The sequence below is a fragment of the Lathamus discolor genome, chromosome 2, assembly GCF_037157495.1.
Source record: "Lathamus discolor isolate bLatDis1 chromosome 2, bLatDis1.hap1, whole genome shotgun sequence".
Taxonomy (NCBI): domain Eukaryota; kingdom Metazoa; phylum Chordata; class Aves; order Psittaciformes; family Psittacidae; genus Lathamus; species Lathamus discolor.
The window spans coordinates 23,921,026-23,940,477 of record NC_088885.1 but is presented as its reverse complement, the minus strand read 5'-3'; the positions used below and the strand labels follow the sequence as shown (position 1 = coordinate 23,940,477).

The window sequence follows — 19,452 nt, the reverse complement described above, 5'->3', positions numbered from 1 at the left end:
TTATTTAAGAACATAATCTTGGGGAACATATGGGTAAAATATTTCAGTGAAGAGACTGGGATTACTACAGACAACACAAGAAGGTAACCCATAATGGCAACAACACTGGAACTGAGATGTTACACCACTTATCCACTGTCCTTCTACTTTTCCACCTACAAGCACAAATCCTTTCACTGACACAACTCTGGATGGCAATGAATGCAAATTTAGCTTGCGATATTGAGGGCGCCACTCATTATAAAAGTTATTTTTCTCTTCACAGCCCTTTACCAAGGAGTAAATAGACCCAATTACCACACTAAAATACCTCTTCTAGTACTGCAGAAAAATGCTTGGCTGAAGGCTGTCAATTAAAACTCAAACACACGTATATACAAGAACTGGGATTGGTAAAGTACTTAGGTTTTCTTTTTAGAAAGGGAGTCTTTAAGCAAGGATCAGAGATCCTTTGGCTTCCACAAGTCTGATAACTCACCATGCACACACATCCAAGATTTCTTGCGATCTGCAATTAAATCCAAATATTAGACTACAGGACTGATTTTAGTTGTGATTTTGTTCAATACAGCTTCTCTCCAAACTGAAAAACTTGTCTCCAAAGAATTGACGGATGTGGAAGAGGGCTTCAAATTGGAATAGAGTCCTGTGCTACTAAACAGATATGCAATGTAATTATATCCATGTTGTTGTATAGCTAATTCCAACCAGAGGTTATTCTATTATAAAGTCAAAATATCTGAAAACAATCCTAAGCAATGCATCTTTATTTTAATTTTACCCTCCTCATGTAAATCAATGCATTGATGCTTACATGGAGTACACAATTCTGATTAATGACAACTCTTAAATGGATCTGTACTTGAGGAACTGATCAAATGAAACTAAAGTGATCTGTACGTGATGGAATTCCGTATGTTGTTTCCTTCTGGTATATAGCTAATATTGAGGCAAAGTGTAGCAAAACTTTTTTGTGAGGTAAACAAAAAATCACTTGCACTTCTAATGAATGCTGGTAGAAGTGTAATGCAGCTTTAAGTAGTAGTTATAAATTGATGAAAGATGACAATTTACTCAGGAAAGAAAAATAATAATTGACTGGTCAAATCATAAACCAGATTCAGATTTGGCAGAGGCTCCGTAAGACAGCTGTGCTTTACCCTTTTCCAGTACTTGAAAGGCATTTCCGAAGCATTGAGGAACCTTTAAAGTATATACAACTACAAAGGACTTTTTTGATGGATAAGCATGTAAGGGAGGGGTAATATGTTGAACCTGGCAATTCTGAAGCAAAGCTTCAGTGGCAACACTTTAGAGCTTGTTATTCTATCAATGCAATTAGATAACAAATCACCCATCCTCCCCTTTTCACTAATCAAATGGTGTTCCTTAAAGAAGCAGAATCTTTACAGCAGGGGGCTCTTGCCAAAAAGCTGACTGCTCTTATATGACCTTGGACTTTAATGTGGCTGACAAGCAGAGCAAAGCTACAGCATAAGCACTTTTAGCGGGATATAAGCAAGTATCCACTTACTGTTGGTTGCATAACATATGGCGGATGAGGCATCCATGAAGTACTCTGGACCTGCATATCAAATACTTTAAATTAGCACAAAAAGTTTAAAATGAAGCTCAAAGATTTACTTGAAAATATTCTTTCTATTACAACTATGGAGCTAATTTTTGCAAAGGACTTAAGTCATGTAATTCAATGCAAAATTCATTTATGCTTCATAAAGTTATTGACAAAGAGAAAAGCTTTCAAATTCAATTTGATGATGTTTTCTACCAAAGTCAGAAGTCTGAACCACTGTGCCCCTTCTATGATCCACACCGTTTCATCTCATAATGCAGTCTTCAATATTCCATGTTGTCCTACTTTTCATTTGTATTGTTTGCCTTCATCCATCAATAGTCATTAACATGTCATCCAACTGACAGTGCAGGAGACATAAAATGTTCAAAGTTTATTTTGAAAAGTATCTGTATGAACTTCAAAAGGTGTAACATTTTCAGAGACGCCAGAAAGATTTGCTTCCAGGAAGAACTGCAGATCTAATTAAGAGGTTTTGAAGCTTATTCTAATTGAAAGCTTCGATGGCAAAGCTGGCTTAAGATGTCCTTGCCCTCCAGGATTAGCTCTTTCCTTGGGCATCGTGGGGTCCATTTCTACCAGAACTCTATATGCCTTACCAATGTCTTTCCTTGTTGTTCTGCCTTATAACTGACAAGTACCAGATTTCACAGACATACCAATTTTACCAACAGTTAGTGACTGTGTATTTGTGGTGGCATCTCTGAGCCGCAACTTGTGCTAAGCATGAACATGCTATCATTACTCAGACTCAGCCCCAAGAACTGTGCATCCTAGTTTCCTTTTGCATGAGTCTGGGCATCACAAAACACAGGAAGTACACAGTGGGCACCTCTCTAGCCATCCCCAAGATCATAGAGATGGGCACATGGCATCTCAGACTGAGCATGTGCAGGGATGACTAGGAGAGAGCTACAAGGTCCCAATTCTCCAGATGTGCTGTGATTTTGTTCATGAAGGAAGTGGTGACAATTAATTGCAGAATTGTGTGCTTCTACACTTGTTGAAGTTTGTCAAAGTAGATTTTCTGTTGAAAAGCAAGTTTAGTGAAATATCTTTAGAACCAAACCCAGAGCACACACACTCAAACACACCTCTACTACAAAATTTTCTGCTGTGACTCCCTACTAGTTAACATATGTTAGAGCTGCCACAGCTTGCTGCTGTTCATTGCTCCCACTCTTGCAGCATTGCAGTTCCTCCTCTGTGCCAGGGCAAATGCCTTTGGGTTTACACTGCAAGCTATCTACGGAGAATCATATGGACTGAAAAATAAATAAAAAAATCAACAGCTTTGGCGCAAATGCACCAAACCACAAACTGATGCTTTAATTCAAGTCAGGATGGAAGAAGGGAGCAACTGTGAACTGTGGAGCAGTGATGGGAGTAAGTGGCTGGGTGGCCTGAATTCAGTGACCTGAAGATGGAGGAGGTATGACTCTTAAGCCAGCTTTGCGACTGATTAACTTGCATGTGAGCTGCACTTGTATGTTTCTGGCACTGACATTTATTTGCTGCTACCATTTACTGAAATTTACTGAATTTATCTCACCAGAACATCCTGTTTGGCAAGTGTTACGTAGTCACACAAGAATCATTCTTCTTTGAAGATCAAGTTTAAAACACAGGAAGTGTAAGCACAACCTCCCAGAATTACCTGTAAGCAGCAGCGCACCATCTGAAACTTCACCCCAAGAAATCAACCCTAACATTAATAACAACCCACCATGCAGCTTTGTGAGTTTAGGTAGCTTATCTCAGGCAGGACTCAGGAAGAACACTGATGCTATAGGACAGAAATAACTGAAATGGGAAAATGTATAGCTGATGACCAACTTCAGAATAAAGTGATTATTTTCCAGCGAGCAGCTAGTAATAAAACTATACAACCTGGTTTTGACTTCCATCTCAGAAAGCCAGAGCATGGCAGTAATTTTCCAGTGGAGATATGTGAGGGATATGCTGAAATGAAATTCTGAATGACAAAATGTGTGTGAAACTGAAGAAGGCTATGAGGACAGCTATCCTCAAGTAACTTGCCTTATCAGTGACTATTGGATAAAAATGAGCACTTTTAAATGATGCTGTTACTGCAGCAAATACAGCTGAAGTCAAAAGATCAAAATATGACGCAGTTAACATAAACATAAAACCCCCACATTTAAAACTGTCGGCTAATGAAGGGCAGCCAAAATGACAATACATTTGAGTAAGAATGATAAGCTTCTGCTGCTGTCAACTGGAAATGAAGCAAAATTCTGTTTACTAGAGAAGCTGCTTGAAATAAAAAAAAAAACCAAAAACTTTGGCTTTCATTGCTAGTGTAAAGAATTCGGAAAACACTTAAAACCCTACACCAGATGATACCTGAATACTACTAGAAAGCCTTTTGTTTAAAGTGTGACTCAAGAGCACTAGCAGTCAAAGAATTTTCTGTGGTATAAGCTCTGTCTTCATCCACATCCAAAACATAATTAACTGGGAAACATAGCAGACAAGCGCAAATCTGACGTACCTGATATGTAGAGACAGGGGAAGCAGCAATGAATGGCGTGATTGATGTCTGTGGAATCATGCGGTTTGTTGGAATACTGTACGGTGAGGAATAAAATCTGCAAAGAACAAAAGCGAGATTTTTTGAACCTTTTGACTGGTAGGCTTTGACTAACTAATTCACTGCCTCCAAGGCAAACAGAATCTACACAAGTAATTATGTCCATCTATTTCCAAAAGTACAATAAAGAAGATGTGATGGCTCCACTGAACAGATCTTGAAAATGGAAAGGAGGAGGAATATTTACACTAAGCATATTTTTTCACTTCAACTAGCACAAATATAGAACTTCGGTATACAAGAAGTAATTATCTGAAATGCAAAGACAGCTGATTTTCCAGAGTGCTAGCTAGTGAAAGAAATTTCTTATGCGATATTGAAGACAATATTACTGATTTCAATTCTACATGCAGTACTGTTTTCTTTTCAGATCTTAATGCTTCACTGCTGAGAATAACACATTCCATATACATGCCTGACTTATTTTATTAAGGGATGGCTACAAACGCTCTGGCTAAAATTTTCATATTCATCTAGGTAGAGAAAAAAAAACCCACCTTCTAGTGAAATGTATCAGGAATTATGAGTCTAAATGCCCCAGGCAGCATTGAAAAACTCAGATTTAGTTGTTCTTATTTCCACTGTTGCATGTTATGAACTGAAGTTGCACTATCTCTTGTTTGATGGCAATAAATGTTATATTTCTTCTCGTCCCCTGTGGGTTAATGATTACTGATAATCACTTGGAAAATATTGCTACTGATGGATTGTGTAAGTACTTAATAAGTGTGTGCTTGTAAAGATTTTTGCATTTGCCCTTTTTCTAGTTTTAACTGTAAGCCAGAAAAATAAAATTGCTTAGAAAAACAATGTTTGTGGTCTTACAGCTGTCAAAATGTTGCTATTTTGGACTCCAAGAAACACTCTTGTGCAGTGTTCTCTTGTAAGATTTAAATCCCATGCAGATTGTTCTCATAGTGTTCACCAGTCTTACGTGTAACAGATTTTGCACGTATGCTCTCTCTGTAATAGTGGATTACACTTCCTGCCTTTTTATAGGGCTTTTCAATGTTGTGTGTTTTTTTCTCCCCACACTGAGGCAATCAACAGTAGCTTTCCATGAGAGCCATGCAACAAAAATATCATTACTGGTGTTTAAACAAGTGCTCTATTTCCTAATCGCCCTAGCATCCCGGATTTAGTACTAATCAGTCTAGTTCAGACTGGATGCATTCATTCTGGATGCAGGCTCAAAGAACCACTGACTTCATCCAATCACTAGCCTCAAAAAAGCAGGCTGCTGTCTCTGTAGCTTGGGCAGAAACCTTCAAAGTTAGGAGGGGAGAGGGAGACAGAGAAGCAATCATTTGCTCTCTCTGTTCCAAATAAGATTTTAAAATGCCAAAAGCAGCAGGTGGCGTCTGAGTGATTGTTTAATAGAAATATATTGCTATTTTAGGAACATTCATCTGCCCTTACAATGCTTGCACAGAGACTATTTTAAAACTGTGCCTTTGCCCAATTTTATATATATTCTATTATGAGAACTCAGAGGCATTTGTATCCCACTGCTTGTGTCAAACATTAAGTTCATACAACACTGGGTGGGGGAAAGGATTTTTAAGCCATTAGCCATGTTCATCTATGGCATTAGCATGATGCATATGTTATCTACATCCTGTTACAGGGGTCTTTTCCCAGATGAGGTTAACCAGAAATCATTTTGGCTATGCTGTTACTAAGCAGATGGACTAAAAAAATGCTGTGTGCAGCAAATGAGAACAGTCAATGGCAGACTGAGAGAATTTACTCTATGAGTAAAATTTCTAATGTACAGAAATACATATAAACCTCTTAAACTGAAGGACAGTGTAAAACCAAAAATCTTTTGAGAAAAAAAAAAAAAAGGACACATTTTTGTTCATTCTATTCTCATTCTGTCCACCAGCCTGGCAATAATACTGTGCTCAGACCATGTATGAACTGCTCGGACAAAGATGAGTACAGGGAAGAAATAATTTTCCGTTTGGAAGTAGTGCCGACTCTTTGGAATAAACTCTCCAGCATATCCCAGCAAATACTACGAAATTTATAGAAAACCTGTTCTAAGCCAAGAACTTGACAGACAGCTAAACATTTCAGTTTTAGCTTAGAGATGCAGTTATCTGAATAGTACATAAGCCTGTAGAATATACACTCTGGTAATGTGAAAAATACAACCCTTCCAACACCCCTGCCAATACCATTTATCTCTCGCAGTTTGGAATGCTCTCAAATAAGCATCAAAAAAAATGCACTATCAGGACACTCAGCTAGAGTGTGAAAATTCATGCACCAGAGCATCAAAGAAGAGAAAGGAAGGAAATCTGACGCAGCAAATAACTATGTCAGAAAATTCAGTTAATATATTCCAATATTAATAATAACAAATTAAGTTTAACAACCTGAGTCACTGTGACAGCCTGTACGTCAAATATTTTGCAACCAGGAATCCCTTACATCCAGAGACAAAGGCTTGTCTTCCTGCCACAGCATCACTTGTGCCCAAAGGGATATAAAAAACGGGGTAGATATCTCTGCCACACATGAAGTACAGTGGCATGGTGAGAAGAAGATTGTCAACAGTGACAGTCTGAAGCAGATGTGGAATACTCAACCTGTCGGAGCCACACACCGCTCTGCTCACACGCCTGCTCACAAGGAGGGCTCAACACGCTGTCACCCATGGGACACAGAGGCATCTCCCCAAACTCCCTTTACATAAAAACAGGTTAAGCTCCTAATATGTTATTGGCATAAGTGTCATGCTGGGGACCTAACGAAAGAGAGGAGGACTAAAAATGTAAGAGTAGTCTGTTCTGGTGCAAACCCTAGAGCATCCCAGCAAGATCTGCCCCTGCTGACCTTGACGTATTTGATCTTAGGCTTTCCCTGTTGTTTTTTTTCCTTTAGGCTTAGGGAGAGATGAAATGAAGTGGAAGATGCATGCTATAAGTAAGTCCAAGGGAACACAAGATTCTCAGTCATCAGAATACGTACACCAGAAAAAGGAGTAGAAAGAGATATATGTTATACTGGCTTTGACTCATCTTAGATATGTTCAACCACACCCCCAGGTTCCCTGGCATTAAAATATACAGTAACTATTATAGCACTTTGAGAGCTGTAGGCTTTGTGGTAGTTGACCCATGGGCAAACAATAGTTTTATCCATGCAGTTTTTTTGCATGTGCAATCCAGTATCCCTGCTCCTCATGTGCAATTGCAATGATAGAAGCAAAAGTATAGAAAGGCAGGTGGCAGGGGTGAGGCAAAATTGACATTGTCCTTGTATTAAAAACAGACCTTATCAGCATGCCCAGATTCCATAAACACAGGGAAAACTCATCCCTAGGAGGCAAAAAGCTGCTCCTAGGTGCTCCTGAAGAATGGTCCACAAAAGGGCTCAAAAGACAATGTTTTTAAGAGAAGTTAAAAAGAGCCATATTCTCTGTACATCATCAGGAACATAGAGGCAATGTGTTAAGATGTTGCTTAACAGACAAAACACATACTCCCCCCTCCCGCATCAACCCTCCGTCCACATTTGGGGACTGCATTATCTGTAGTCTGGTCTGGTCGCTATTTCCCTGCCAAAAAGGAAAAAAAAAAAAGAATTCCATATGGTTCTCATCCTACAGGGGAATGTGCAAACTTCCACACAGAATCTGCACAAGAGCAAGATCCTATTTGCACTGCAATAAACACCATTTGCTCATGCCTTGTGCCTGTGGGCAGTACTGAAAAAGTTAGATTCATAAATAGTACCCTGGGGCTCACATAATGTAAGAGTATTACCAAGCATTATCAAGGCAGCAATTTTCTGTTGCAATAAGCCACATCATAGTCAGATGCTTGAGATGGAAAAGACCTATCTGAATACTGAGCCCACTGGTCAGCAAATGCACAGTATAGTCCCCTAGACATCAGATATTAAGCTGTTGCAGCACACTGCAATCTTAGTCAAATGGCCAAGAGGACTCAATCCTCAGGAACATTTTAAATGAGCATCCTTACAGTGCAAATACTACAGCTCTATTTCATTCTTTGGATGAGCGCATTAAATCACCAAAACAGTATTAATATCACAGATTGGAAAATCAATAGCATATTACAACAGGCACACTACTCCCCAAATAAAACCTGCAAACCTTTGTAAATGCAATTCAGAAAAGGCTGATTGCAAAACAAAAAAGGCACAGAGACTGGCAGATGAAAAGGGCTTATCTATTGAAGTGTGTGGTTACCACATCTTCAGTATCTCATACTGCTATGCTACGGTACACGAGCTGGATTCTCCACTCCATTATATCAGTTTTACACCAGTGTAACTCCACTGGATGCTTAAACAGAGTTACATGGGCATAAAACCAATATAATGAAATGGAGAACCAAGCTTTAATAGACTCACAGGAAAATTATCTATTCCTTTGTGAGGAAAAAATCTTAGCCTCTAACTCTTTTATTTTATTCCTGCTATAGATTTTCAAGGAAAATATGCAGTTATACAGTAATAAAAGTGAATAGTACCACACCAAGAGCAGTAAGAACCCACCTTCTCATGTGGACAACATACAAGAGTCCAGACCTTTCCCTGAGGCTTGGTTATGCCTCAACCCAAAACCTAATGTAATCCATGTGTCTTAAGGAATTGTGACACCTGCAGAGACATGTCTCTCTAGTAGGCTCTCATCCTCCATATAATCCTGTGTGGAATTAACAATTTACATGCATCAAATTGCTTCTGTCAATGCCACAAAGGACTCTACTAGACATCAGCATGTGTGGTCAATCTTTCTTTTTAAGTTTTATTGGTAATTCATACCTGACCTGAATCTTCACCTTGGCTTGGGTATCTTTACATTTCCTATCTCCAGTCTCAGGTCACTAAGCTCCACCCTGATGGGCACCCAAAGGACTGGACTGTGTGACTCATGCTTACCACAGCAGGTCCCGAGCTGTGTGTAAGGTCAACACCTGCTTAACCTGACCACTGCACTGAACAAGCTTGCTACAAGGAAGTGGTCTTTGTTTTACAGATCTTTGGGAAACACTGTTCCATGCAAACCTGAATGGCTTGGTCTACCTTACTACCAAAGTATTATGCAGCATTTTAACTACAGGGTGGGTGTGGGCACACCATCAAAAGAAGAGGGCGCAAGCGGCAGTTTTGTGCTCACTTCTTGTTTTGTGCTCGCTTCTTAATTGGTCACTAGCTGTGAGGAAGGCCAGCAGGTTTGCCTAAAACCCCTTCACTGATGATTAAGTTAGCCTGATTTACTTCTTAGTTTTTAAGAGCCTTTAATTCTCTTTCAACATGGCCACACACCTGCTACGATACCTGTGTCTTATGTCAGTAAGCAACAAATTGCATTTGCACATTTTACAAGCAAAGCACTGAGGTGTTCCTGGACTCAGATAAAATAAAAGCCATGAGCTAGATTTTTATTGTACTTGCAATTAAAGAGGCTTATGAAAACCACTAAAAATTTATGACTACGGTATATGTAGAGACTATAAAGTGAATGCCTGGGAAGCTAAAAAGAAACTGGGTAACCAAAGGGCTCTGGTGATCCTCAGGTGACAGCATTTTAAAGATGCAACCAAAGAGTGGAATGACTGTTGTGTAACTTTTGGTGGAAAAATCAATTTTTCTGAATAGTAAGAGCTTCTTCTAGTGGGAGATGTTTCTGAGATGGTTTTGTCCCAACGAAACTGAAAATATTTTGATATCTAAAAGAAGAGATATGCCAAAGTGGTAATTAATTGTCACTCTTACAGAGATATCCAGTGCTGTAGTTTATTTCATGCTTTACAAATAAAAGAGTTATTTAAAAAACTGCAGAGCTGAAATACTCCACTGAGTACTACTTCTTCTCCCAATGATCAGTGTCAGTGTGTTCAAACAACTGGGTGACCAAACCATTTGCACACCCTGAATACCTGAGCACTTTGGGTACTCTGTGATATAAATAATGTCTAATCCTGAGATAACTTTCACAATTTCCAGAAACATGATTCTTGAAGTAAGATGGTATTAATCTCAAAGCATCATACAAATACAGTTTCCAAAACATTCATGCAACTGACATGCTGGACTTCATTAGAAATAAAAGCCAGTTGTCCAAATGAAACACTGGTGGACTATGTAATAGTGAGGGTTTTATTTATAGCCTATAATGTGTTACCAGCTGGAAAATATGATGATAGAGAAGAAAGACTTTCAAAGAGTTTGGAAGGTCAGAACAGGGAAACAGATCCTGAGGATCCTGAAATAACAACTCTGAAAAAACCCTCTCTCTCTGAGCTTCTCTGATTTAGCGACTTCCACCAAAGCATGGGATTGTCATAACTCCTACAAAGCTACTGCTTGTAAAGGGCACTTAAGCAAAATACACTATTACCATTGATTTAATTATTTTTTTTTAACTACTGGGAATGTTATTCTTTTCATAAATGCTTTGACTAGCAGTGCCCTAATAAATATTTAACAAATAAACCCATTCTCGTCTATATCAATATATTCCTCCCTTCAGCTGGAGAACACAGATGGGAGTATGCATGGAATTTGATAATCATAACAAACACCTCTCTGATCAAAGACTGACTGTCCCAGAGTTAACGGCCAAACCTCCTGATTCTCTAAAATTGTTGTTAACCTAAAGGATAGCTGCATTTCAAGGTTCAGTTTTTCTAGCTCATGAAATAATTGGAAATATAATCATTCAGGTAAATGACACGACAATGTAACATCTTTGCTAAATTTGAAAAGATGAACAATTCTTTGTGTCAGCAAACAGTAGCTGAGAAATGAAGCTGTGTTGCCGAGAATTTTACCCCTAAATACCATCTGCTTACACACTAATTTAAGGCTTTCTCCCTATTTGCTATTTCTATTCAGACAATGCCATGGAAGCCCGCCAGCCTGTAGAGAGAACCCTAGATGAAGTAACAGATCTATTATCCGAAATATGCTGGAATCTTCAATGATTATTTTAACAAAAGCAAAGTCAGTAAAGGGAAACTTTACTGGTTTCCACTTCATGACAGAGACAGATTAAAAAAAAACATCCGCTAGCATTTGCCAAACAGAGATGGAAAGTATTAGGAAAAACAACTTCCCATTCAAATGGATATTACAAACAAGAGGGCATAAAAACAAAAGAGAAGCTAAAGGAAGAACTTGACAATATAGCATTACATGCTTCAGACAAAATATGACTGAGTGAATTAACTTCTGAATAAGTTTCACCACAGAAAGAGAAAACAGAAGATGGCATTCAAAATCATTTTTATATAGGCGTAAGAAAACATGCATTCCTTACCCATTCTGTAGAGCAGCTGTTGGATCATAAGTCAAAGCCATGCCAGCCTGCACATAGTTAGGGAAGAAAAACAGATTTTTACTATTACTGCAGGGGAAAAGAAAAAAACAACCCAAAACAAGAAAAAACCCATTAAACATATTCTAAGCCAATATGAATAAAGGCTGACTGGAGCTTAGATGGAAATCTAAATTCTCCAGGGAAGCTCAGATGGCCCAAAGCAGCACAGACAGATTGGCTAGGTCCCCTGCCTGTGAGATCCCCAAGAAACAGATCTGTTCAGTATGTTGACTGTCATCTCTCCATAACGTTTAGGGCAACCGGTGGTTTTGTTGCACCAGTATCAGTGAATAACTCCACTGAGATCAAGGCATTTACATCTGATTGCCCACTGTAACAAGACAGGGCCAAATTCTGCTGTTGCCTGTGAGACAGGTAGTTAGTAAATACTCTAAAGCCAACTTCACAAAAGCTTCTCAGGGAAGGAGTCTCATCTTTCTTACAAAGTAAAGCCCTGCATGACCCCACTCTACCATTTCCCTAGGCTGTCACTTTGTACTTACAGTTAATTCAATACCACAAGTCAAGAAACAAAATGTGGGCTGTGAAGCAGAAAAGACCAACCAAAACCAGAAAAAAAAGTTAAAAAACCCCCCCAAAAACCAGAAAGTGCTTGAGATTTTAAACAAGGCTTTTAAAATACTTCAGATGTCTGGACAGTGAAAGAATTTGTTAATGGGTTACACAGAGCCTTTCAACTGCCATTCACCACCAAGCAGATGGTGACCTGTGCAAAAGGATTTGGCAGCATCCAGTTAACAACCGTCAACACCACCACCATTAGCAGACATCCACAGGTACTGCAGGAAAGGCAGGGAGAGAGCAGGGCTGGGGACTGAATTTCCCACTTTACCTTGTGCTCTAAGACAGCAGTCAGAGTCATGCAGGAAGGCCTAGCTTCTGCCCCGGTACTTAAAGACATGGAAGTGACAATCTCTCTCCCACACACTGCATTTGCTTTTATTTTTTGTTTTCCTTCCCCCACCCCTTCCCTTTGTAAAATACTTGCAATGTTACACTACCAGGAGATGGGAAGACATCTCTTTCTGTTTAGGGCTAGAAGCAGAGAGTAGAGGACACTATTATTCAAGATGCTGCTCTCCCTTTGGGAGCAGCTGAAAAATGGCCACAGCACCATCCCACCCCAAAGCACTGTATTTCTCTCCACTTGACATACAGACCATATGCTCATTGCCCGAGACAGAAGACAGCAGCATTTGCTACAAGGACAGGGGCTTTACCAACCACACAGCACAGCCTGTGCTCCTGGTGGGAGTTCTTAATGCCCTTGGACCCATCTACCAAAGTACTTTTGAATAACAGCATCTGCCCCCTTCCAGATGGCTACTCAGACAGGTCAGGAAGCATTTGGGCTTGGCCAGCTCCCATGCAGGCAGGTGAGCAGCCAGGGTAAGTGCTTTGGTGATGAGCAGGCAGAGAATCGGCAGCACTCCTAGAACAGCCAGGTTAGCCCGGCAGCTGCACACTGGTCTAAGAGGAGATGGTCCAAGATTCCAGAGGCCAAAAGTAATTTCTGATCTGAAAGTGGTAGGCTTCAAACTACCTTACGTAGCCAAGAGAAAAATAAGTCTATATCATTATTATATTTGTATACTTTTCTCATTCTTTTAAGCAGATGCTAGGGGAAACACTTTGCTTATTGAAAATGCTATTGCTTTAATAAAATACATACTATCTCCCAAGCAAAGGATAATTCATGAGAATAAGGCCATGGACACATGGCTATTTTTTTAAAGTGCACTGATTTCATACAAAGAAAAATAAAAATTACTATTTCTGGAAGTTTAAAATGTCAAAGAGTTAAATTTAGGGTGACCCCAACCACTGCTAATGTTGATGTAAAAATAAAGTAGCTTAGAAAATTATAAGGGATGATCAACTTGTTTTTATAATTTTTATGTCTTATATATTCACAGTGCATTATATTTTTTGGTAAGGTTACGTTAATTACTAATGGAAATGTATACAATTCATCCAAATAGAGAGCTGTCATGGTTTAAACCCAGATGGTAATTCAGTACCACACAGCCACTTGCTCACTCCCCACCACTTCCCCCCAAGGTGGGATGGGGAGCAGAATTGAAAGAATGTAAACCCCACGAGTTGAGATGAGTGTAGTAACTACAGTACAGTATAATACTACTACTGCTAAACATAATCGTAAGAAAAATAACAAGGGGAGAGAATAAAAAACTAAAAGGGGAAGTGGAACTCAAAAACAATAAATGCAAGTGATGTACAATGCCACTGCTCACCACCCGCCAACTGATACCCAGCCTGACCCAAGCAGTGATTGGTCTCTTCTGGGTAACTCCCCCAGTTTATACACGGGGCATGATGTGTTGTGGTATGGAATACACCTTTGGCTAGCTTGGGTCAGGTGTCCTGTCTCTGCTCCCTCCTGGCTTTTTGTGTCCCTCCTCACTGGGAGAGCATGAGAGACTGAAAAGTCCTTAATCAGGGTAAGTGCTACTGAGCAACAACCAAAGTATCAGTGTTTTATCAGCACTGTTCTCAGACTAAAGCCAAAACAGCACAGCACCAGCTACTGGGAAGCAAATTAACCCTATCACAGCCAAAACCAGCACAAGAGCCAATAAAACTTTAATATAATAAAAAAATGTTGTCTGCAATATATTTTAGACAAAAAATCCTAACAAGAACAAGGGTGCAGAAAGGATAAATTGCAGCAGCTCTTTACGGGAGCTCTAACAATGCTCAGTGTGCACCTGAGACCTGCAAACACATGTTCATGCCACTTTCAGTTACTTGTCTCATGGATATTTGAGCACATGGTCATGCGAAGACCTTCAGTGTACCCTCATGCCCCAGACCTGCATGTGGGTGCCTGCAGACAACCTGCATATACTCCATGATATATAGAGAATAGAATAGTTAGGGTAGGAAAGGACCTGAAGATCATCTAGTTCTAACCCCCATGCCATGGGCAGGGACACATATATTAGCATTATGTCCATTGCATAATACTGGTACTAGGAATAAGGGATACCGCTGTGGGTTTGGCAAGTACAAAATACGAAAGTCTACGCATTCATCATTTTATCCATGCTCTATATCCATGCTGCAAGATGACAGATTACCAGAATCTGTTCAAGAACTTCAGCAGTGACAACTATAAATATTGCTACCACATTTGCCTGTAAATGAAGGTTTCACATCAGACAAGTATGACACAGTATGCGGCAATACGTGCATATGGCACACCACCTACAGTTTGGCCAGTAATATTGCTAATATCCTCCCATTGTTGAATAGCCTTAAACAGCTGCTATTTCATAGTTGCTAACAGAGGACCATTTACTTCTTTCTCATCAAATTGTTCAATTCCTCCCTACAAAATTAAGCTGGCTGGAAGCCCAGGAGAGGCAACAGTTAGCCTGGACCAGTGAAAGATTTATGGTCTGAAGCATCCTTATTCATCAGGAATAAAATCTGATGTGCAATAACAACTTACTGGAAAATTACCGGCACTTTCCTCTATAGCATACAAACAGGAATTCCAAAATGCCAAATAAAAAAATATTGATTGGCCTCAGACTTCCACATGATAGAGGTACAGCTTATTCTGTCAAAACCAGAACTGAATATAGCTGTCACTCTGTTTAATGCAGTATTAACTACACTGAGGCACTGGGTGGTGCCTCTACAGCAGTTGTGCTGAAGAGTATTTTCTTCCAGGTCTTTTCATCTACAGTTATGCACATGTTTCAGTACAAGGACAGGGTCTTATTCCTTCTTCTAATAGTGACACTTCCTGATAAAAAGCCACCTCAGAGAGTGGCACTGATGATGGAATACTGCTTTAGGAAAATATTTGTCAGATAAATCTTCTAGGAAAGAACAGCTGAACCACAGAATTTTTATGCCACTCAGCCAGATAATGGGCATATGCTCAGCTACTGAATGAGATGCTGCACCTCAGCATTTCAACATGCAATCTCTTAAAGTAATAATAAAAGATTAATATCTGCTATCAGTCCCACACATAATAATAAAGACCATTCTCAATGGTTACTTGACCAGTCTGTTTAGAAAGTCACTTGACGCAGAAATAAAACCAGCTCATTTAAAATACTGATTTTTAAAAAAGACTATTTAAACCATATTATCTGCTTATCACTGATTTTTATCAAAGTGTCTGAACTCAAGACAAAGGAATTAAGATTCTTGCTATTTTGTTGCTGCAGTTTTCTAATTAATGACATCAACAAACAAACATTCTGAAAACAAGAGACCCAGTCTGAATCTTTCTTTAAATTTAAGCCCATTCTTTCAATAAAATGCAGCAAATAACAAAAAGCTTCTGTAAGGCAAGGGCTCCCCCAGGAAGTTTGAAGGCCTGTAGTTAACACTTCACTGTGAAAAAATTTCCATAGGCAAAAATAAGGTGTTCTGTTTCTGGTTTTTTCCCCCATCTCTTTGTTATGAGTTGAACATAAATGAGCACATTTGCCTCATTAAAAAGACTCTTAGACGATCGCATTTGCATTGCTTATGGAAATTAGATTTGTAAATCTCTCAAAGAAATGATTAAGTTGTGGAGTGATTATTGAAAAAATTATCACATCTTCAATATCATGTGGAATAAGGTGGGTTTATTATTTCTCTTCTGAACCTCTCTCACAAGAACCCAGTATCTGGCTTCCAGAAAACACATAACTATAAATGACCAAATTTTAGGCTGCGTTTTAGGATCTGTGTTGCTGGGAAGTGGCTTTCATGAACAACTTCACCAACATATCATTATGTGGGAGTTATACCAGAAGATAAGACCCTCTTCCCCATCCACTCTGATTCATGCCCTCATTCTTTCACACTGGAGGGCTGCCATCCCAGGGGAATGGGTGTTTTCTTGGCACTACAGTGGAATCAGTTGAAATTTCAACAATGAAATCCCTGGACTTGTTTGTTAACACTGCTAATATCTGCCAGGCATCACAGCACAAGGATCTCTTCTGCTCCAACAGCAGGTACTCTGACTTTGAAGAAGGAAAAGAGAGATGGCGGAAGAAACCAACAACCCAAATGAGACTCGTTTAAAATATTGATTTAATAGAAAAAGCTCAGTCACCAGTAAAGCTACCTTGGCAGAGTTCCTTCCTTTGATTATTTAACAGTTCTGTCAGGAATATTCCACATTATTAGACATATTTCTGAATTTAATTCTGAAAAAGGATCTTTCCTTTTTAGAAGAGAAATCAAGAATACAAATGTGACACCTCTTAAATATATAGATGCATATGAAAGAAATGGAGCATTTCCCAGTGATATGTGCTCCTTAAGCAGCTCCCAAGTTCTGAGAAAAAAAGAGTGGTTGTGGAAATGAAAATACATAATACTGAGGTTGAGCTTGGCAAGTGATTCATGAACCTCAGGTCAGAAGTTGAGCCGACAAACACAATGACAAGCTCAGATACCCAAGTAAATGGCAAGAAACCCTTTTTGTCCTACAGAACTGGACTGGAAGTCTGATTTACCAGCTTCTGACTTGAGAGTTGAGTCACTTTGTTCCAAAGAGGACCATATTCTCCTCACAGAGACATATGCACTACAATATAGTTAGCCTGTTTGCACTGCCAACTCATCTGTTTAACCTTGCCATCTTCAAGTCTATGAACCATCTGCTTTTGGGGATCTGGCACACTCATTTTGCCATCAGTCTGATCTAATGTTAAATCAGCTGTGGATTACAGTCACATCTGCACACTAGATGTGTGTGCTACAGTAGCTGAAGACTTCCAAGAATGGTTTGTAGCACTACTGAAAGTGTCAGACCATCAAGTATTTGTCAGGGATACAGAAGAGTGCAGAAAAAGGTATGCCTTTTCCCTTTTCCCCTGTCTCCAGCATCTGTTTATTCTGAATAAGAAAACACTGTGGTGGCAGCAGAATTTTGAGGAAAACCCTACTGCAAGAAAATCTTTGGGGCAAATGGCATGATATTTTTCACCACAGAATGAAACCCAAAGCCAAAATGAAAACTAAGAAAGCTAATCTCAGAGAGCAGGTGCCGTCCTCATTCTACTTTAACCAAAACATACCCCTTATTAGTAGTAAAAATGGTCCATTTTAAAATCCTAATTTCAGGGACAGAGATTTCATACAGGCCATTGTTTTAAAATATGTCTATGTGCTTTATGAGCTCAAAATCTAACAATTTAAACTGGTCTTTGGTATTCGTGCCCCTGAGGCACATTTTCAAAGCATTGCCTACAATGAGAGCATCTTGCGACAACGAAAAATTTTAAACTCGTTGCACTGTATCTTTTCAATTTATTTGTCAGTTACCTTTTGCCCTTCTACTTTCTCCCACTGTGTAAGCTTCTCTCCAGGTTCAATTCCTCTCTGCTAAACTAAGGTTTGGCTGAAAACGAGCATGCAAAATACTGACCAACGTCTAACTTGCATACTAGTATAGTAAATGTGCATGGTCTGCATGTGAGGCTACTACTGAATATCTGGGTATTATTGCGTATCTGGACAGGCCTGGAAATTGTCTCCTACAGAAAAGAAAAAATCATTTGTCTAAGTGTAAAATGCATCAGCCCTAAACACTGAGGCTTATGGAAGACAACTAAGTAGTACCTGTCTCCTTGGAAGTATAAATAGAAATCTATTTCCAAGTTATAAATGGGCCAGGCACAGATCTATTAATCATTTCCATATGCCTGCTGCTGGTAAAGAAGGGACAACTGGCACCAGCATCAACTGTTTCAGCCCTTCACTAGTACCGACTTCACAAAAAAATCAGGAAGTCTCTCAAATTACCTATTGTATGTTTTTCTTTCTAAATTAGTTTGCATTAGACAAAACTGTAATGAATAGCAGATAAAAAGAGAAACTGTTAACAAAAGCAACATTCCCAAACTAGTAGGTCATCTTATTTCTTAAAGAAGAACTAAAACTATGTTTAATGGTTTAGGCATTTCACCAATGACAAATGATGAAGGGGAAAAGTAGGAAGAGAGGTTAATCTCTTGGCTATTTAGAAACAAAAGTCTAATCCAGATTACAGAAGCAAGAAAGCAATAAACAGAAGAATTATTGGTGACAATTATTAAATATAATTAGAAACATCAGATCAAATTGAATGACAAGGGTGTCGCATTTGGTGGTGTATTCACTGTTGTGATATATGAACCAATACTGAAATTGTGGTATTTCCTCGAGAAAAAAACAAGCAAATACTTAAATGCTCTAAATTTTACAGAAACTTGCAAACGAAGTACCAAAGGTTTCTCCCTTTCTACCAGACAAATCTTAAATACACATATCAAAAGATTTTATTTCTGAATAACAAAACCAAAGTTTTGGGAAATCTGCAATAAAAGATTATTTAAGTTACAGGTTTTAACCCAATCTGATTTCAATTTGTAACTACTCTTCATTCCCCAGATGCATTTTCAACTGATGAATATTTTTTGAGATATGTCACCCTCCTCTAGACCTGTCAACTGCAATTTAGAGGTAAATTAAATCAAATGTTTTACCGACAGAATTTGAATACGATTACCCTCTATCACCATCTCAACATGATCTAGTCAGGGAAAGTTTCAATACAGATTGCTGAATTAAACCACTGTGACTCAAGAAAAACTAGCCTGAAAAAAAAGAATTTACTTTTGCGCAGAAATTATGTCGGTTATTAGGTCAGAATTTCACTGCAAGTATTTCCAACATTTGCAGGTCCCTCTGTATATTTCTTGCACCTATATGTTAGATACCTAATTTGACAGCCTTTTACAAAGCCATCAATAATCTAAGCTCTCAGCTCCTTAGTGCAGAACTGGTCAGCCATCACAAATCCTCAGTCAAATGCCTCAGTAAATCTGCTGAGTA

At 39.0% G+C, this 19,452-nt stretch overlaps 1 protein-coding gene across 15 annotated transcripts in view; it reads right to left on the bottom strand.

Moving 5' to 3' along the window:
• RBMS3 (RNA binding motif single stranded interacting protein 3) overlaps positions 1–19,452 on the bottom strand; it is a 721,711-nt gene that overhangs the window by 64,503 nt on the left and 637,756 nt on the right. For all 15 annotated transcript variants that reach the window (XM_065666137.1, XM_065666135.1, XM_065666138.1 and 12 more), the window contains 3 exons: positions 11,512–11,558; positions 4,110–4,206; positions 1,535–1,585 (listed from right to left, as the gene is read on the bottom strand). In XM_065666137.1, coding sequence (XP_065522209.1) covers positions 1,535–1,585; positions 4,110–4,206; positions 11,512–11,558 — 195 coding nt within the window. The remainder of the gene's footprint in view (positions 1–1,534; positions 1,586–4,109; positions 4,207–11,511; positions 11,559–19,452) is intronic.